This window comes from Panthera onca, chromosome A3 (assembly GCF_046562875.1).
Source record: "Panthera onca isolate mPanOnc1 chromosome A3, mPanOnc1 haplotype 2, whole genome shotgun sequence".
NCBI lineage: Eukaryota > Metazoa > Chordata > Mammalia > Carnivora > Felidae > Panthera > Panthera onca.
Window position 1 is genome coordinate 35,386,869 of NC_138341.1, and position 19,644 is coordinate 35,406,512.

The following is a 19,644-nucleotide window of genomic DNA, read 5'->3' on the forward strand; positions in this document are numbered from 1 at the left end:
CCTGCTTTCTGTCACTTGAGTCGAGGCAGCTCATTCACCTGTCTTTTCTGTGTGGGCATCAGTTCACCATAGGTCAGTTTGTTGTGCCATCTTTCTTCATGTGCTTGGGCCAGAAACTCTTGTTACTGTGAGTTCCTCCAGTGGGCCCCTGTTGTCTACAGTGAGAGGTTGCCACTTGTTAATGATCGCCGTTGGATTGAGTCTTCCTCCTTCATAGGTGACAGAACTGGGCCGTATAGCCAGCCACTACTACATCACCAATGACACGGTACAGACCTACAACCAGCTGCTGAAGCCCACCCTAAGTGAAATTGAGCTTTTCAGAGTCTTCTCGTTGTCTTCAGAGTTCAAGAACATCACTGTGAGAGAGGTGAGTCCACACAGCGTGTTGGGACGGGTGGTTGGTACTCACTGCTGAGTCGCTGGATGGGTTCTCTCCTTAGTCACCTGGCTTTTCCTTGACCGGTTCCCTTCTTGTGGCAGGAGGAGAAGCTGGAGCTGCAGAAGTTGCTGGAGAGGGTGCCCATCCCTGTAAAGGAGAGCATTGAGGAACCCAGTGCAAAGGTGAGCTCACTCCTCTGCTTGGCATAAGGATTGGATGGTTTTGTAAAAAGTGAACCTTGAATCTACGTTCATGTTCGATGACTTGCTCAGTTTTCCTGGGTTTTGCATCCTTTCCGCATGTTCTTTATGTGGAGTAGCAGTTATTTAATGCCTATAAAGCGGGAGTTGTGGATCCGATTCGGCATGATCCATGGATCCCAGAGCAGAAGTGTGATTCACCTTCTTGCACCATCAATGACTGGCGATCTTCTTGCTGACCTTGCTTTTTTCCAGATCAATGTGCTTCTCCAAGCCTTCATCTCACAGCTGAAATTGGAGGGCTTTGCGCTGATGGCAGACATGGTGTATGTTACGCAGGTGAGAGCGCAGTTGTGCTGCCGGGAGAAGAGGCCTAAACAGTTCCAGTCCCTTGTGCTGTTGTGTGTCTTGGAAAAAACAGGGCTGACGCTAGTGAGGAGGGGAGAAGGCCAAGTTTTGTTCTAGTTGGCTCGTTGATTATGTGCATATGGCATAGCCATTCTGTGTCGCTGATCTTGAGTGTGAGGAGAGGTAGGGCCTTAAGAGAGAGTGCTGGGCAGGTTCCATAGGGAGAGCCACAAGACACAATGTCTGCTTCCCTACAGAGAGTGACTTTCCACTACGGCTAGGCTCATCTGTAAATCCAGAAATGGCAAAAGGTTCTATTAGCTACAGTTCGTCTTTACCTTTGAGGGCAAGTCATTAGCATCCTTGCTTTCGCTAGAACCCTGAGTACTAAATGAGCCGAACTTTAAAATCACAATGGTTATTAGGTTAAGATGTTGTACAGTAAGCTCGAGCTGCCCTTTTCTAACTATTCTGCATTCAGCAAACATCAGCTACCTAAAAGGGGAAAGGCAGGGGCGCCTGGGTGGCCCAGTCAGTTAAGCATCTCAGTCTTGATTTTGGCTTAGGTCATGATCTCATGAGTTCGTGAGTTTGAGTCCCGCATTGGGCTCTGTGCTGACGGTACAAATGGGGATTCTTTCTCTCTCTCTGCCCTTCCCCTGCTCTCCCTCTTTCTCAAAACAAATAAATAAACTTTAAAAAAGTCTTTAAAAAGGGTGGGGGAGTAATTACAGAGGGCTTTATTTTTGAGAGGTGTGACCGATTGCATCAGAGCTTGAGGTAATTAAGCCACGTGTAGAGTGGCTTCATTAGGTTGGGGATGGTGGGGACTTAACAGAGGGAATGCTTTATCTTTCCCAGTCGGCTGGCAGGTTGATGCGTGCCATCTTTGAAATTGTCCTGAATCGAGGTTGGGCGCAGCTTACAGACAAGACACTGAACCTCTGCAAGATGATTGATAAGCGCATGTAAGGACCCACTGGGCTGGGAGCCGGTCACATAAGTTAAGGTCCCCAGGCTGAGGATGTCGTGGGGAAGCCTGGGAGTGCTCTTATCTCTGGTCCTCACTCATGAGATGGGACTTGAACTTGGCTAAAACTTGAGAAGACGGAGGGCCCTTTGAGGTGGAGCCTGGGGGTGGGAGGAGAGTGGTGATGAGTGATGGCTTTCAAGTGTCACTGCTGGTACAGTTCCAGATGCCTTCCTTTAATGACTGTTTTGTGTGGTCACAGCTAATTGGAAGCCATGACAAAGGCAGTTTGTTTCACAGGGGACTGACAGTTAATGTTTCCTTCCTGGCTAGGTGGCAGTCCATGTGTCCTCTGCGCCAGTTCCGGAAACTCCCTGAGGAGGTAGTGAAGAAGATCGAGAAGAAAAACTTCCCCTTTGAGCGTCTGTATGACCTGAATCATAATGAGATAGGTGTGTGGGGAGCTATCCTCCTTGTCCTTACTGCTCAGAAATCTTTCTAAGCCCTCTTGCTTTCTGTCTCCGGGGCCCGGTGCCCTACTGTCCTGTGTTCACTTCTCCTATTCTGCTGAAGTAACGTGGCTAGCTCTTGGTCCCGGGACTTTGACTCCTCTGGACTGCACTGAGAGTGGAGGGAGGAGGAGTCTGCCCGCCAGAGCGGACTCTGCCACTTGCCCTCAAGGCCCGGTTTGCAGCTGTGCTTGGAAGGCTGGGCTGCAGCCCCTGTACCCTCCTGTCCTTCTAGGGGAGCTTATCCGCATGCCGAAGATGGGGAAGACCATCCACAAGTACGTCCACCTCTTCCCCAAGTTGGAGTTGTCGGTGCACCTGCAGCCTATCACACGTTCCACCCTAAAAGTGGAGCTGACCATCACGCCGGATTTCCAGTGGGATGAAAAGGTGAGGCTTTGCTTGGCGGAGGGACTACTCGCGAATGCCCCTGAGGAGAGCTGGATTGGAGGTGCAAGTCCACGCTGGCTCGTGTTCCTTTTACTTGTGCTTGTGTTGACAGGTACACGGTTCGTCAGAGGCATTCTGGATTCTGGTGGAGGATGTAGACAGTGAGGTGATACTCCACCATGAGTATTTTCTACTCAAGGCCAAGTATGCTCAGGATGAGCACCTCATTACGTTTTTTGTTCCTGTCTTTGAACCGCTGCCCCCTCAGTACTTCATCCGAGTGGTGTCTGACCGCTGGCTCTGTGAGTGTGTCTCTGTACGGTCCCATAGGGACAGGTCTTCTGGGGGAATCAAGAGTGTCTTTCACTTTGTGCTGGACTGGACTTCGTGGGGTCAGAGTGATACTATCTGCTGCTGCTTTGGGGTTTTCAGTGTGCATGGAGGGGCTCTGAGGGGTCATTAGGTAAAGAGAGGAGTGCTTATGACCTCTCCCGTTTCTGTTCTGGCAGCTTGTGAGACCCAGCTGCCTGTCTCCTTCCGGCACCTGATCCTACCGGAGAAGTACCCACCTCCAACCGAGCTTCTGGACCTGCAGCCTTTGCCCGTGTCTGCCCTGAGAAACAGTGCTTTTGAGAGCCTTTACCAGGATAAATTTCCTTTCTTCAACCCCATCCAGACCCAAGGTAGGTGTTTCCATCCCCACGCGGTTCATTCCTCTGGAGGACCTTAAAGGCTCTGTAGAGACAGATATGTTCAGTGGCAAGAAGGGACGTAGGGCGCTCAGGTAGGTGTGGGAGCTCATCAGTGGCAACTGTTGGAGCACACTAGGACTTTTTACTTTCTCAGTCCTCGGTTACTCTTAGATTTCCTTTGCTTATTTGCCTGTGTCATTGAGGAGGGTCAGAACAAGGTCGTATTATGGTGCATTGTTGTTTCTCAGGCTCAGGAGGCTGGATCTGTGCTCCTGTTGTTCATGTGTGTGCAGCATGTGCAGTGTTGACTGAAGCCTCCTTTCCCTTCATTTTTTTTTAATGCATTATTTTAAGTTTATTTTTATTTTGAGAGAGCGCACACAGGGGAGGGGCAGAGAGGGAGAGAGAGAGAGAGTCCTAACTAGGCTCTGCACTGTCAGCGCAGACCCTGACACGGAGCTCAAACCCACAGACTGAGAGATCATGACCTGAGATAAAGCAGAGTCGAATGAATGCTCAACTGACTGAGCCACCCAGGCACTCCCCTGTCTGTCGTTTTAAATAACAGGCATGTTCACAGGGCATGTCCTGTTTCCTAAGTACTTTGGCTGAGTACATCTGGTTATTTTCTCTTTTATTCCTCTCACTGATCCTATGGGGGATTTACTACTTGTGATACTATTATTAGTGTCTTGCTTTACAGATGAGGAAGCTAGGCACAGAGAGGCACCTCAACTGAATCATTTAATAAACAGAACTTGGACTTTAACCAATCTTTTTTTTTTTTTTTTAATGTTTATTTTTAAGAGACAGTGTGAGCGGGGGAGGGACAGAGAGGGAGGGAGACACAGAATCTGAAGCAGACTCCAGGCTCTGAGCTGTCAGCACAGAGCCTGATGCGGGGGCCTGAACTCACAAACCGTGAGATCATGACCTGAGCCGAAGTTGGACACTTAACTGACTGAACAACCCAGGTGCCCCCCCCCAACTGACTTTAACCAGTCTTGATGCCAGGACGGAGGCTTTACCTTCTTTCAAGGAGAGTGTCGGAGGGTAGCCAGAGAATGGTAGCCAGTTCCTTTTTGTTCCGTATCCTGGTCCCTGAGAAGACTGGCAGAGAAGCACCGGATACTTGGTCTACTTTCTCTGCCACCTTGCAGATCTCCCTGCTACTGGACTTCTTGGTCTTGGGCTTTTCGCCTGTTGCTTGTGTGTGAGAGGGAGAGCATGAGGGGAGAGGTGTAGTAGGCTGACCGTAATTAGAGGCCCTGATGCCTCCCCCTTCGTTGTCGGCACTTGGCAGTCGACTGGCTGAGTTTCTCCGGGTGTCCTCTGTTCTGAGGAGTGGTCTGAGTGTCTTTTCTCTTTGATGTTCCCACTGCTGCTCTGCCGGCTTCCAGTGTTCAACACCGTCTACAACAGTGATGACAATGTGTTCGTGGGGGCCCCCACGGGCAGCGGCAAGACCATCTGTGCGGAATTTGCCATCCTGCGGATGCTGCTGCAGAACTCAGAGGGACGCTGTGTCTACATCACTCCCATGGAGGCTCTGGCAGAGCAGGTATGTGGCGTGCTGCTGTGTCACGTGTGAATTTTCCTGGAAGCTATTTTTATCTGAGTCCAGATCAAGATTTTCTAAGCCCTTGAAATTTGCAGGGTTAATTGGGGCGAGACCCTTTGCTTTCTTTTGTTCACGTCCCCAGTTTGTGTCCTAAAGAAAAATACTCTTAAAGGTCAGTGTGGGATCATAAGGTAGCTTGAGATCTACAGACCATCAGGTCTCTCTGTTTGGCTTCTCAGGCAATTCTCATTACAAATGAAACGATGCCTGTCGTGGCCTGATGTTTGCTGCCCTTCCTCTCCCTGCGTGCCAGGTTTACATGGACTGGTATGAGAAGTTCCAGGACAGGCTCAACAAGAAGGTGGTACTCCTGACGGGGGAGACTAGCACGGACCTGAAGCTTCTGGGCAAGGGCAATATCATCATCAGCACCCCTGAGAAGTGGGACATTCTTTCTCGGCGGTGGAAGCAGCGCAAGAATGTCCAAAACATCAACCTCTTCGTGGTGGATGAAGTCCACCTTATCGGGGGCGAGAATGGGGTATGGCTTAACCTTGCACACTGGAGGGGCTGCGATTGGCTGAGTGTCCTTAGCTTTGGGGACTTCGGTTTGGGTCTGAGGCCATAGACTAGGTGCTTCTCCCAGGAGGATTCTGCTTGTCACCCTATTCCAAAAGGACGTTGTGAGACTTTTTTGTAGTACTTTTGGAAAATAGCATTGCTTAGTGAAGATTGGCTGCTATGGAGGAGGTAGAACCAAAGATTGGAGAGCCCTTAATTAGAAGGAAGAGTTAGGTGATGATTTTGAGGTGGTTGAACTAGACAGAAAGCCTAAGTCAGGGTGGAGGATGGGGAAGGAGAGCCCGGGCCCCTAGTGACTCCCCGCCTCTGTCCCAGCCTGTCTTAGAAGTGATCTGCTCCCGGATGCGCTACATCTCCTCCCAGATTGAGCGACCCATTCGCATTGTGGCACTTAGCTCTTCGCTTTCGAATGCCAAGGATGTGGCCCACTGGCTGGGGTGCAGTGCCACCTCGACTTTCAACTTCCACCCTAACGTGCGCCCTGTGCCCTTGGAGCTGCACATCCAGGTAGGGCCCGCTCTCCCCGTTCCTGCGTGGCCTCTTGTTGAAGTACCAGGTATTGTAACTTCTGTCTTTTCGTTTTCCTCGGTCTCCAGGGCTTCAACATTAGCCATACACAAACTCGCCTGCTCTCCATGGCCAAGCCCGTGTACCATGCTATCACCAAACACTCTCCCAAGAAGCCTGTCATTGTTTTTGTTCCGTCTCGAAAGCAGACCCGCCTCACTGCAATTGACATTCTCACCACGTGTGCAGCAGATATCCAGCGGCAGAGGTGGGATGGCGGGGGCGGGGGAGGGGGGGAAGTTGGGTCAGTGAGGTTGGCTGATCCTGAAGAGTGTTCTGTTTATGAGGGTGGGGGTTAGCCCCATTGGGGCCAGGGGCTGGGCAACCGCACAGTTGGAAGGGTCTTGCAAGGGATTGGAACTGCTCTGAGCTAAATCAGTGCCCGTGCTGCTTAGGTTTTTGCACTGCACGGAGAAGGATCTGATCCCGTACCTGGAGAAACTAAGTGACAGCACGCTTAAGGAAACACTGTTAAATGGAGTGGGCTACCTGCATGAGGGGCTCAGCCCCATGGAGCGACGCCTGGTAGAACAGCTCTTCAGCTCAGGTGAAAAAAAGTGCTGTGGCCTAGAGGGAGATTGTATCTGGGAGTGTCACAGGTGGTAGGAACGAAACTTTAGGATGTGGGTGATACTTCCCTACTGCACACTTACCACCTTCAAAATACTTTTCTGATTGTTTTACGTATTATCTCATTTGATTTTCCCAGTAACCTTGTGGTATAGGTAGGATATTATCCCTACTGGCTAGCTGAGAAAACAGGCACATACGGTCGTATTACTTCAGAAGCTGGTTTTCTAGACCTTTGACCAGTAGACCTGGTTTTCTATGGATACCAGATTCGCCAAGGTTGTTAGACCTTAGAGATGTAGTAAACGGTAGAGTCTCCCTTGGGTGGCCTGTGTGCCACTGTCACTTGTTGACCTCTGGCATTTCACATAGAGTATTGTCACTCTGACATTCTTTGTTGGAGCTGCAATGGAGATGCTCCTGCCAGAACCACTTACTGGCACTCATTGGCCCTTGAATCTATTTGGTTTGATGTACACTTAGCTCAGTTTTGCTGCCGTGTACTGAGCTGGCCTATGACTGAGTTGGTGTTAGCATTTTCCAGTCAACAAGGCCAGTGTGTCAGGCAGATGGCTAACCCTGGCTTTCTCTGGGCTTCGGATTCGGTCCCAAGATTACCTTGTTTCCCCTAGGATAGGCCCCCAAGCAGGGCAACAGCAGCATAGAGCTCCCTTTTCTAGTACTGTGTTAACCCTTAGGCATTATTAGGGCTCATTTCCCAGCACGCTTTGCTCTGAGTTCTGAAACTTAGCATAGGATAAGCCCCTATCTGCACAGAAGGAGGCTCCCAGTGAGCCCTGCACTCAGTCTTCTTCTCTCTACTATCCAGGGGCTATCCAGGTGGTGGTAGCTTCCCGGAGTCTCTGCTGGGGCATGAATGTGGCCGCCCACCTGGTGATCATCATGGACACCCAGTACTACAATGGCAAGATTCATGCGTGAGTCTAGCTGTGCTGTGCATTAACGGGAACCTTCCTCCTAAAATGAACATAACATCTGAAGATCTGGAAATTAGCTATTACGAAAAAGAAGTGTTAGGGAACTAAACAGTCAGCTGAGGTTCCCCTACAGCCAGGTGTCGGAGAGTTTTTTTAGTCTTAGGACCTAGGTTCACATTTGCTTTTATGATCTTCCTCTCATTTCAGCAAGTTAGAGAACCAGGAAGTTTGAGCTGAAGATTAGGTAGTTAACTCGTGTATTTTATAGACTGGGAAGGTGATATGGTCCAAGTCACATACCTTTGTGGTGACGAGAAGTAGAAGGATCCATTTTTCTCCAAAAAAAATTGAATGATTTAACTCTTAATTTTTTTTCTCAAAATGCAGACTTTTTTTTTAAGTGACTGTTATTTATGGGCTTATTTTTAATGCCTAAAACTGCGTCTAGGTATGGATTTAAGTCTGGTGACTTGAGAATTCTTGAAGTATACACCTCTTTGGGGAGTTGACTTACATATTTAATCCTTTAACAGGGAGTTACTTGCTTTTGGCACTCGATGGGTTGGTAGCTTTGGTTTAAGGACCCTGAGCAGCAGAGTCCCAGCTCTTAAACTTGAAAACTGTAATCTCTAAACAAGTGAAGCTAGTACCTGAGCACAAGAAGCCGTAAATACAGAAGTCAGCTGTAATTTGCCACTGTGTCCTATGTTTACATTTTATTCTTTGACATTGAGGTAGTCTTAGCCTCCTGAGTATGGCCTCTGTGGTGACGGACCTTTTGCCTGCCTTCTTCTCTCTGTCACCAGGTATGTGGATTACCCTATCTACGACGTGCTTCAGATGGTGGGCCATGCCAACCGCCCTTTGCAGGATGATGAGGGGCGCTGTGTTATCATGTGCCAGGGCTCCAAAAAGGTCAGTCCTGGCCTTTTGCACCCTCTTGAGATCCTGGGCCTCAGAGTAGATTCTTTAATAGATGCCTTTCATTGTTTACAGTTTTTCTGTCAACTTCTGTTTTTTGTTTGTTTGTTTTTTAATTTTCCACATTGCTTTGGTAATAAACCTCTTAGCCACGTGGAATTTTGTAGCCCTTTGTTTTTGCTACTGCTGTGGACTCCCATGTGTCAAGGTTTTCACCTTCTGGGTGGTTTCTCATGTACTGTTAGGCCTGTGTGACTTGCTGTATCCCTGTTCCCACCATAAAAATACCAGTGGTATTGGTATTTTTGGCATCAATACCATTGATGCCAGTGGGAACGGACACACACATCCAGCATTCCAGGTCCAGACCTAGTTCACCTTGTCTCTGCAACCGATTTCTTCCATTATTGTATTAGCTATGTCTGTCACACAAGGGCCGTTCCCTGTTGATTTGCCCTTGGCCCTTCATTGTGACCATGTTGTCATTGAGTATTACTGTCTGTTCTTTTCCAACCTGTAGGATTTCTTCAAAAAGTTCTTATATGAGCCCTTGCCAGTAGAGTCCCACCTGGACCACTGTATGCATGACCATTTCAATGCTGAGATTGTCACCAAGACCATTGAGAACAAGCAGGATGCTGTGGACTACCTCACCTGGACCTTTCTGTACCGCCGCATGACACAGAACCCCAATTATTACAACCTGCAGGGTCAGTGGACTTTGGAGCACGGTATCCTTTTGTGGCTCATAGACCTTGCCGGCCAGTCTCCCTGTGACTCCCCACTTCTCTCTCACCTTTGCAGGGATCTCCCATCGTCACCTGTCTGACCACTTGTCCGAGCTTGTGGAGCAGACCCTGAGTGACTTAGAGCAGTCCAAGTGCATCAGCATTGAGGATGAAATGGATGTGGCACCTCTGAACCTGGGCATGATCGCTGCTTACTATTACATCAACTACACCACCATTGGTGAGGGGCCGGCAGGGGCTGTGTCTGGGGAGCCCAAGCTAAAGAAGCCTTATGCAGGGGTCTGCAGCCCACTGGGATGAGAGAGCACAGGGCTTCCAGTGCCCTGGAAGCACATTCCAGGGATGTATCATAGGGTCGGGAGGAGTAATCCAGTTAACTCTCCTACCTGCTCCTTTTCTACCTGCGTTTGACTCCTCCCGTTTCTCCTTCTCTTTGGCTGTCAGAGCTCTTCAGCATGTCCCTGAATGCCAAGACCAAGGTGCGAGGGCTTATTGAAATCATCTCCAATGCGGCGGAGTATGAGAACATTCCCATCCGGCACCATGAAGATAACCTCCTGCGGCAGGTGAGGGCATCTTGGATTCAGGAGGACATCTTTAGAGTTGAAACTTGGCCTGTGTGCCCAGAGCACATGTTGTCCTTGTCACCACAGGAAGATCCTAACACATCACCCACACTTCTGTTTTGAAGGGTTGTGAGCTTGGGGCAGGTGGTACTTTGGGCCTGAGAGCTGTTCTCAGGCAGGGTCACCTGTTCATCACCAGCTATTTTTCTTCCACTCTCCAGTTGGCTCAGAAGGTCCCCCATAAGCTGAATAATCCTAAATTCAATGACCCACATGTCAAGACCAACCTGCTTCTGCAAGCTCACCTGTCCCGCATGCAGCTGAGTGCCGAGCTGCAGTCGGATACTGAGGAAATTCTTAGCAAGGTATAGTGTGGGTGCGGGTGCGGGTGTGGAGGGGCCAGTGGTGGCCTGTGAAGTAGTGGTTCCAACCCTACCTTGTCCTGTACTCCTGTCTCGGTTCAGGCAATCCGGCTCATCCAGGCCTGTGTGGATGTCCTTTCCAGCAATGGGTGGCTTAGCCCTGCTCTGGCAGCTATGGAGCTGGCCCAGATGGTCACCCAAGCCATGTGGTCCAAGGACTCGTACCTGAAACAGCTGCCACACTTCACCTCAGAGCATATTAAACGTTGTACAGACAAGGTGAGCTGAATCTGGACCCGGATTGTTGGGTGGCTGAGCCAAGTTTCTAGGGGAAGGAGGGGACTTGTGACGGTTGTGGGAGGGGAGTCACAGTACAGGGGGGGTTCTAATTCTGGTTTCCCTGAGGGTGTCACGTATTGAGGTACTAGGGAGCCTGACGATTGGACGGTTGTGGGCTGTGTTCTTTCTGAAATCGTGTATTTAGATGATCTGATAGCATAGGAGTTGAACCAGCAGTTGTTTGGAGCCAGGTTTCGTTTGCCGTTAGTATGTGTTCTCCTTCCCTGACCTCTGAATACGCACTGCAGGGAGTAGAGAGTGTTTTTGACATCATGGAGATGGAAGATGAAGAACGAAATGCGTTGCTTCAGCTGTCTGACAGCCAGATCGCGGACGTGGCCCGTTTCTGCAACCGCTACCCTAATATCGAGCTGTCTTATGAAGTGGTGGATAAGGACAGCATCCGCAGGTGAGCCATGGTCAGCCGGGTGCCCTGCCCCAGGGTCCCTGCTGGGTACAACATGACAGGGCGCTCTGACCCCACTGCCACGTTGCTGATGTGCTGCCCTACTCTTCTCCCACAGTGGCGGGCCAGTTGTGGTGCTGGTGCAGCTGGAGCGAGAGGAGGAGGTCACGGGCCCTGTGATAGCACCTCTCTTTCCACAGGTGTGTTTTCATAGCTGGACAAAAACAAAAACCCAATAGAAAGCTTTTTGAAATGTCCCTGTGAAAGACAGTTTGATATAACTAAGATTTTTAAATGGTCAAAAGGAATCTCCAACTCCGTTTTTAAGTAGCGGTATGAGGTGTCTTCTGGAGGCCTTAGCCATTGGCTAGAGTACAGAGTTCAAGGGCACATTGTCACTGGGGAAGGGAAATTTAGAGTAATGACAAGACACAAAGCTGAGAATTAATCTTGGGGCCATGGGTGGTTTTGTTGATTGTTTTTTGCTTTAAAACAATTTAGTAGGTGACTGATCATTGTTAAAGACATCACTTCTACAGTATTGTCATTCTCTATGACTGTTAAGATGCATTTGTTTTTAAATGGCTCTGGGATACTTGGGTTTTTCCAGTCCGTGTTTCTTCTCTCTCCTCTCTCACTACCCCTCACTCTGCTTCCAGTTACTTGGTTCTTTACCACCAGAAAAAAAGTCTGATTCCTTATATGAGAGAATAATTGAAGACTGAAAGCAGAAACCAGATATGTTGTAATGTTTTATTTTACAAACTAGTTAATAGGCTCTGGGGAAAGAGTGCTTTAAACCAACACCTGGGCTTTCTGACAGGAATGCCCAGCAGAGAGGCTTTCAATAGAGGCAAGGCCTGCTTTGGATCCTCTCTGTCGGCAGCTTGTCTCCATGTTAACATGTTCTGCTTATCTGGCATATGTGTTTACTTAAAAAGGATCTCTGAGAACTCAGCTGCCTGGCCACAAAGGCTAGATCTCTAATAGTGGAATCTTGGATTCAGTGACAAGGACTGAATGGGAGAAGACGTTCTGGAACAAATAAGGAAATGAGCCAGAACCCACAATGAGTTCATTTGCTACTTAAAAGTGGAGTTCATTTGAGATACCTTTCGATAGTTTTGAAATCTTAGTTATAACAAATTGAGGAAATTTTAGAAAGCTTTCTATCTGGGCTTTTTTTTCCTGCTTTTATAATCATTCCTATGGTCTCATGGCTGTCAAGTTTTACGTGCCGAAATTCTTGGCTTTTGGTCACTGCAGAAACGTGAAGAGGGCTGGTGGGTAGTGATCGGCGATGCCAAGTCCAATAGCCTCATCTCCATCAAGAGGCTGACCTTGCAGCAGAAGGCCAAGGTGAGTGTATGCTGGCCCTGGCATTTGTTCTGAGCTGGGGTCAGGGTGAGAATTCTTCCCTCACTGCATTCATGCTCACCTGGATTTCTTCTGCTCTCTGTAGGTGAAGCTTGACTTTGTGGCCCCAGCCACTGGCGCCCACAACTACACTCTGTATTTCATGAGTGATGCTTACATGGGATGTGACCAGGAATACAAATTCAGCGTGGATGTGAAAGAAGCGGAGACAGACAGTGATTCCGACTGAGTCCAGAGGCACTTAACTCTTGCAAAGAGGAGAGAAGAGTTGCACCTGAATCAGGAAGATGTACAGTCCTGTGGGGACCGGATCTGTTCGTGTGAGGTCTGGCCAGTCAGTGCAGGTACTGTCCCGGCCCCCCTCCTCTACTTTGCCCTCTTGTTACCTTGCCATCTAGACTTGGGATCCAGTGTCTGCAGGTGTCCCGTAACTGTCAAGCATAAACTGTGTACAGCATTTTTAGCCATGTTCTGTGTAGTTCCTTTTGTCAAACATTCTAATAAAATAACTTGGAGAAACCACTTGTCTTTGCAGTGTTTCCAAAGGAATGTTTCTTTTGTCTACCTAAGGCCCTTGGCCAAAACGATGGTGGTTTTTTTTTTGTTTTTTTTTTTTAGCCATTGAACTTGCTTATAATGAATACCTGTAGAGGATAAGGCTACTGTTTAGCTGGGCTGTCACCCACAGCCATTTTAGTCAGTGTGAGGGAGGGATCAATGTGAGATAGCTTCTCTGGTCAGATTTATGCCCTTGTCTACTACCTCAGTTGTTACCCAGATATCAGCACTACTGTGGGAATTAACACTGAATGTTAGTCTCTCACGATCTGCAGTTTCCCCTTCCTTAAGGAGGCAGTAGCAGAAAAAGGGGATTAAAATGCACCAGCTGGGTGGGGCCCAGTCTTGGTAAAGCAATTTTGTGATCTTAGATTTACAAATTTTCCTCTTCAAATTCTTGCCTTCCGTTCTTTAGGAATAAATGTGCATAAAATTAGAGACAATTTTCAGTTTCTCTAAACCAGTAGTTTTCAAATAATATGACTTTAGGACCCCTTTTACACTACAAAAAAATTAAGAACCCCAAAGAAATTTTATCATCTATCGACCTTTACTGTACTAAAGAATAAAACAAAACTTAATGCATTTAAAAATAATTTTTTATGAAAACTACCTTCCAAAACAAATCCAGGGAGAAGACTGCATTTTACACTTCTACAATTATTTTTATTTTTTTTTATTTTGAGAGAATGCAAGTGGGAGAGGGACAGAGAGGAAGAGAGGGAATCTCAAGCTGGCTCTGTGTCTGTGCAGAGCGCAGTGTGTGTGGGGGAGTGGGGGGTGCTCAATCCCACGAACTGTGAAATCATGACCTGAACTAAAATCAAGAGTTGGACAGATGCTTAACCGACAGCCACCGAGGCACCCTTACAGATCTTTAATGTCTGGTTTAATGGAAGACATTCTCATAGCTGTTTCTACAATTTTGTATATTGTTTTGAGTTGAAGTGAAATGACGTAAAGCTGATTTTATACAGACATAAAGTCAGAAAAGGGAGGGGCTTTTCAAGCCTTTCAGGCGATCGGCTACTAGATACTACAGCAAGACTCTGCAAGTGAGTTTTTTAAAGGCAGTGTGGAATCTGAAACCTCATCGGTAATAAACTTTTTGTCCTCTATTGTTAAAACCCGTTTTGAATGAATCTCTTACCCACGAATGATTTCGTGACATCGCGCCTGACTCATTTGAAAAATGTTGGTTCATGGACTTAGGCAAATCTTCCAAATGACACGTTTCATCATACAAATCACATCTGTTAGTACCACCAATCTCATCAGAAAAGTCTTAAGTGTTGGGAAGATGTCAAGTTCATGGTGGCAATACAAGTCTCATTTTTGCTTGAGAGCTCTATTTTTTCACTGGCAACACTCAGTTTCCCTTGAAGTGAAAGTCTCATTCCATCTGTTTCCCAGCAAATGTCTGCCAAATAGCCAATTCTAAATAACAATTTGCTAGTTCGAGTAAAAATGGTATGCCATGAAGACCTAATTCAGCTTGTAACTCAACTGTACAACTTTTTGTCGAGACCACCTTCAGTGTACAGAATGGCTTTATCATGCTTTCCACTGTCAGAATATTAGCTCATTCTTAGGGGTCAAGATTTAACAAACTTTTTATTGGTTCTATCCAGGATATTTCTTAAGTGAGGTTACCAGTATTTTTTTTTACCAGGAGAGCAAGGCGGCTGAAGACCATGACCACTGGTATTGGCTGCCGCTGCCTTTATTCCTGCCAAGGTGCCAACAGCTGACCTCTCAGATCTCCTGAAAGGCTCTTGGGACCACACTCTGAGAGCTATTGTGCTAGGTGTTGCCTCAGGTGTGTTTTCAAGTCTAAGGTCATAATTTTCGTGGTGTAAAAAATCAGGCGAAGGCTGTAGCTCTGAGGATGGTCCTCAAGTCAAAACCCATTTGGAAGTGACTTGCAGAAGACAACCTGGGTGACACTGAAGAACTGATTGCCTATGGAGTGATTCTCTACCTTTTTTCATTATGCCTCCAATGAGCCTTATTAGCTATCTTTTTCCTACTTGCCCCCGCCATGAAAATTTAATAACTGGTGGCCCTTTAAGAGGGTCACAAACGGTCTCTTAGATTTTTTTTGCTAAAATTTTCAGAAACTAATTTTTAGCCCCACTGAGAACGTACAGCCTAGCCAATAATAACTTCTAGTGTTCACGTCTTCATTTATTTTTCAGCATTTTCAGTTGCCACCACAGCATATGGCACAGAAGATACACGAGGGTTTCTAAGGGAAAGCAGAAGTGTATCTTCCCCTAAACCAGCCTACGTTAAAAAGTTTCCTTCAATCTTGATTTGAACGTCTTATCTGTAAGGATTACCCAGAAATCAGGAAGGCAGGACCAATTTCAGAAAAGGACTCACCATGGACTTCTTTTAAATTGTGAATGTCCTTATAAAATTGGACTTGGGACTCAGATGACCTATTTCTACAAAGCTTCCAATTTCTGAAAGGCCTAAGAGGCATCCTTTCTACATAGAGATAAGGTGATTATAAATACTATATTCATCCCCCAGAACTTAACACTGCCCTCAAGCAAGCAAGATCTGTGGCATGACCACAATGCACCGGATGTTCTGTAGCTCTTTACCAAGGGTCCCATGTCAAAGGATGGGGAGAGTGAGCAGTTCTGTGACTCTGTACTTCTACCCAAGTGTGAATGGAAGAGAGCCAAGTTAAGCGAAGGTCAAGGATGCTTTTCTAGGTCCTCTTGGGGCTGGGAAAGTCTTACGGCATTTTCTGGGAAGCCATGATTCTGTCCAAGGTCAAGGTAGCTCTCCAAGGTCAAGGTAGCTCAGATGCCTTCTGGTCGCTGATACTTCCAAAAGGCCACCTCCCCGTCGTCACTGCAGGAGGCCAGGAGCCCCTGCTCCTTAGGGTTCCAGGCCACACAATTGACATCCTGGGAGTGGGCCTGAGGCAAGTGGGCTGTCAGGGAGAAGGTGGGCTGCTGTGGATCTGAGCTGGGATCCTCCTCAAACACACGGATGGCATCATCCCCACAAGCTGTGGCCAGGGCCCCTGTCAGCTGACACCTGAGAGGAACATGTGCATCAGTGAGTATGCAAGTGGCTCCTCCACCCCCCCCCCCCCTTGGCAAATTAGGCACAAGAGATTGGTTCTACAGTCCTTGGCCAGCTCTTCCCAAACTGCAGGCCTCAGCTAAACGCCTATTACTGAAAAGCTTCCCTAACTAACCACAGCCACAAATCTGTCCCCCCTGAATTCAAGTGCTGCCATCTAGGTTGGGTTTCCCCGGTCAACCCCAAAACTCCACGATTCTGAGCTGCACTTTCTTCACTTAGCCTAAGCAGTTTCCCTTGTCGTGAGCTATTCTTAACCATTTTTTTTGAACAGTACTAGGCCACTGAACTTCACCATACTTTATTTAAGGTCACTTTCGTTATTCCCAAACGTTTGCTAATATAAATAAAGCTTAGATGCACATCAACTCTTTTCATTGCTTAGGATTTTTTCCTACAGACAGATAGTTATGGCCAGAATTGCCCTCTGACGGACTCTCCTAGATGAATGGTATGGCTTTTCTAGACTCCATAAGGGTAGAGTCAGTGTTACCAACCATAAAAACCCCAGCCATGAGTCCCAATTTTAAGAATAAATATTTCTGGATGGTATGATGCCGTGACCACCCCCATACCCACCCCTACCACAAGGCTGGTGCTGCCCTCACAGCCTAGATGTTAACATAGGTACAGGCCTGGGTCTGTAAGTCTGTTCCCGGCTCCTGTGAACCTCAGGCCAGCCAGCTCTGAGCTAGACAGTCTGCCCGATTTGAATAAATGAAAGTGGCTGGTCTCCATTTCCATGTACTCTCAAAGGTGGTAGAGAGACGCACGGGGTCTTGACTTCTCTAAAATCTCTCCAAATGGGCAGATGTGGGGATGGAGGTCTTACCAAGCAACGTCGTAAATGGTCCTGGAGTGGAAGCCTGACAAAGTGCAGATACATTTCCAGCTGGGGTCAGAGCCGCTGCATGCCACCCCTGCACAACAGACTTCTCTTGAGCCTAAGACATGTCTGTGTCCCGGGCATCTCAGGGGAGGAGATCCTAGTCTGCCCTCCCTTACCCCCACCTTCAATCTGAGACCTCATTTTCGTTCCCCTGTCCCCATCCTTACTGATCCGCCTTACATACTGTGGCCAGACAGGGGTTTTTCCAGAATGCTGAGAAGGAAATGTCCTGTTTTTTAAAAACTTTTTGCTACGGACTATGTCTGACTAGTTGGCCTGTCTTTTAAGGCCACCAACCAGCCACCCAACCTGCCTTATTTCTCCCAGAATCCTTTACACCCTATCCTCCATCTAAAGGAAATCAGGGTTCCTGACATAAATCTAGGCTTTTACGCCTTCAATGCCTTTGCTCATGTTGTTCTGTATTCACCCAGAAGTCTCATGCTAAATTCCTCGTGTTAAAATCCTGTACACTTTCAAATTCAGATGAAATGGCTCCTCTTCCACAGTCTTCCCTGATTCTGCCAGTACTCACTCGGGAGCCCTCTCGTGGCACATCCCCTTCCTACCCCAATTTGCTGTGACTCATCTATATGTCTCAGACCCTTAGTAGACTATAAACCGCACGAAAGAGGAGTCTCCTTTAGCTCTCTGGCCCCTCACCTTGCTCGTTGTTTGGTAGATACTGGCGCCAGATACGCACAGTACGGTCATCACTGCAAGACGCCAGGCGCTGGCCACTGGGGTCAAAGGCTAAGCTCCACACCGTGGATTCATGGCCTTCGAGGGTGGCATAGCATACCCAATCATCCTCTTCCTCCCGGTAGAGCTTCACTGTGTCATCATAGCTGGCAGAGGCTAACAGCTGGGGGGGTGGGGGAGAGAGGGAACACAGCACTTGTCTCTGTGGCTCAGGAAGTGCCTATTTCCAAGATCTCTCCCAGCTAGGACAGTCCCAGGGATCTGTCTCTATAAAGGGATTAAAAATACTTTTAGCCACAGATAGAGATCCCCCATAAAAGCCAGGTTGAGGCTGAAGAGGAAAGGAAGGCTGGGCATAACACTCCACACCGAAATTTCTTCCCAACGAGATAGCTCACCTCACACTTACCTCTTGGCTTGGGTGCCAAACCACATGCTTGACATCCTGTGTATGAGAGTTGAGGACACTGACACATTCATACTCATCTTCTTCATCAACTGTGGGAGGGGGAAAAAAAAAGGAGCCCACCAGCTGACCCTGTCAGGGATATAGAGTCTGTTCACTGGCTTGCAACTGCGTCTGGAAGGACCTAGACTCACCTTCCCAGACCCACACACTCTTATCTCGGCTGCAGGTGGCAAGGAGGTTGCCAGAAGGAGCCCAGGCCACTGACTTGACCTCATTTTCATGGCCCTCCAGAGTCGTTACACACTGTGAAAAGGGAAGAGAGACAAGAATCAAACAGCTGAGACCCCTGGGGTTCTTCACATGGGTATAGCCCAGCTAGTCCAGGTTGGCTCAGGTTCCCGAAACAGCCCTAGGGAGCAAAAAGGCAACAATCCTGCTCCCATCCAGCCTGGTTACCTCAAAGTCATCCTGGTTCTTTTTCCAAATGCACGTGGTAGCATCGAAACTGGCAGAGGCTAGGTAATTGCCACAGGGAGACCAGGCCACCTTCCGCACAGTGCGCTGGTGGCCTTCGGAAAGGACAGATTTGCAGATCCAGCTGTCACCTAAAAGCAGAGGACAGGCCAGTCTCTGGAGCTGGGTGCACTAGAACGTGCAGAAGCAATGTCAATGCCGTTAGATAATAAGGGCTAGTGCGGGAGCCATGCTGGGCTCAACAGGCATATTTAACAACATGCTTTCAGAAAGCTGTAACTTCCTCTACTTCCTTTGGAGGCATCCTTATAAAACAAATCTGAGGAGTCACCTTCCTGATTTAAAACTGTCAATGGCTCCCAAATGCTCTCAGGATAAAATTTAAACTTCACCCTGTGTAGCAAATTACTCTGCACGATACATTCCTACCACCCTTCTCTTCTCCCTTTCCGGCCTCAGCAATTATCACAATCCCCTCGACAGTTTCAGCCTACTGACGTTTTTGCTTCCAATACTTGCCGACTCCTTTGCCCAAAAAGTCTTTCCCAGAGTGGCCAACTTGAAGGCGGCCTCTCCCTCCTCCCCTTTAGCCTGTAACCCCATTCAGGGTCGGCTTGCCCCAAAGGCTGCGCACTCCCTAAGCCCGGCACCCACATTACGCGCACGCGGAACCCACGGCAGCAAGGGTCGCGCAGCGAGGCCGGGACAGACCTTCTGTTCCCCAGATGCGGACTCTACGGTCACCACCGCACGACGCCAGCAAGGTTCCCGCGGGGTTCCAGGCCAAGAACCAGCAGCGGGAGTCCGGGTGTGCCGGGACGCGGGCCAGCAGCACCAGCGAGTCCTTCATGACGACCCGGAGCAGGGTGCGGAGGAGGTGGGCAGATGCAGGAGCGCCGATAACGAGCCAGTCGGTGCAAACCCCCGCGACGCCCACTCCGGCCTTCCAAGGCCTTCGGGTCCCGCCACTTCCGCCCGAAGGCCCGGGTCTTCCTGGGAACTGAAGTGCCCGCTGCTGCGGCTGTGCTGCCCTCTGGGAGTTGTAGTCAATTTCCCCCCACCCCAGGAGGAAACCACC

The 19,644-nt window shown here is 48.5% G+C and overlaps 2 protein-coding genes across 2 annotated transcripts in view; one reads left to right on the forward strand and one right to left on the reverse strand.

Moving 5' to 3' along the window:
• Window positions 1–12,951, forward strand: part of SNRNP200 (small nuclear ribonucleoprotein U5 subunit 200) — a 28,765-nt gene extending 15,814 nt beyond the window's left edge. Inside the window, exons 22-45 of the mRNA XM_060653857.3 lie at window positions 218–370; window positions 484–564; window positions 838–921; window positions 1,792–1,898; window positions 2,234–2,352; window positions 2,645–2,799; window positions 2,912–3,101; window positions 3,309–3,482; window positions 4,892–5,052; window positions 5,366–5,593; window positions 5,950–6,141; window positions 6,231–6,409; window positions 6,597–6,748; window positions 7,601–7,709; window positions 8,516–8,624; window positions 9,151–9,340; window positions 9,435–9,599; window positions 9,824–9,945; window positions 10,167–10,310; window positions 10,410–10,586; window positions 10,895–11,055; window positions 11,171–11,252; window positions 12,319–12,411; window positions 12,515–12,951. Of these exons, the coding sequence (XP_060509840.1) occupies window positions 218–370; window positions 484–564; window positions 838–921; window positions 1,792–1,898; window positions 2,234–2,352; window positions 2,645–2,799; window positions 2,912–3,101; window positions 3,309–3,482; window positions 4,892–5,052; window positions 5,366–5,593; window positions 5,950–6,141; window positions 6,231–6,409; window positions 6,597–6,748; window positions 7,601–7,709; window positions 8,516–8,624; window positions 9,151–9,340; window positions 9,435–9,599; window positions 9,824–9,945; window positions 10,167–10,310; window positions 10,410–10,586; window positions 10,895–11,055; window positions 11,171–11,252; window positions 12,319–12,411; window positions 12,515–12,658 (3,471 nt within the window). The 3' untranslated portion in view covers window positions 12,659–12,951. The remainder of the gene's footprint in view (window positions 1–217; window positions 371–483; window positions 565–837; window positions 922–1,791; window positions 1,899–2,233; window positions 2,353–2,644; window positions 2,800–2,911; window positions 3,102–3,308; window positions 3,483–4,891; window positions 5,053–5,365; window positions 5,594–5,949; window positions 6,142–6,230; window positions 6,410–6,596; window positions 6,749–7,600; window positions 7,710–8,515; window positions 8,625–9,150; window positions 9,341–9,434; window positions 9,600–9,823; window positions 9,946–10,166; window positions 10,311–10,409; window positions 10,587–10,894; window positions 11,056–11,170; window positions 11,253–12,318; window positions 12,412–12,514) is intronic.
• A 682-nt stretch (window positions 12,952–13,633) lies between these two features.
• On the reverse strand, window positions 13,634–19,580 carry CIAO1 (cytosolic iron-sulfur assembly component 1). Its single transcript, XM_060653881.3, has 7 exons — window positions 19,278–19,580; window positions 18,549–18,697; window positions 18,284–18,395; window positions 18,093–18,181; window positions 17,645–17,846; window positions 16,925–17,012; window positions 13,634–16,044 (listed from the first exon to the last, which is right to left on the reverse strand). The coding sequence occupies exons 1-7, from the start codon at window positions 19,414–19,416 to the stop codon at window positions 15,804–15,806; spliced, it is 1,020 nt and encodes a 339-aa protein (XP_060509864.1). The 5' UTR covers window positions 19,417–19,580; the 3' UTR covers window positions 13,634–15,803.
• Window positions 19,581–19,644: the final 64 nt, after the last annotated feature.

Coding starts and splice junctions, on each gene's coding strand:
- CIAO1 (XM_060653881.3), bottom strand. CDS start 19,416: ATGAAGGACTCGCTGGTGCTGCTGGCCCGCGTCCCGGCACACCCGGAC. Junction 18,698..19,277: donor CCGCATCTGGGGAACAGAAG/GTCTGTCCCGGC, acceptor CTCTGCTTTTAG/GTGACAGCTGGATCTGCAAA. Junction 18,182..18,283: donor GAGTGTGTGGGTCTGGGAAG/GTGAGTCTAGGT, acceptor CCCCTCCCACAG/TTGATGAAGAAGATGAGTAT.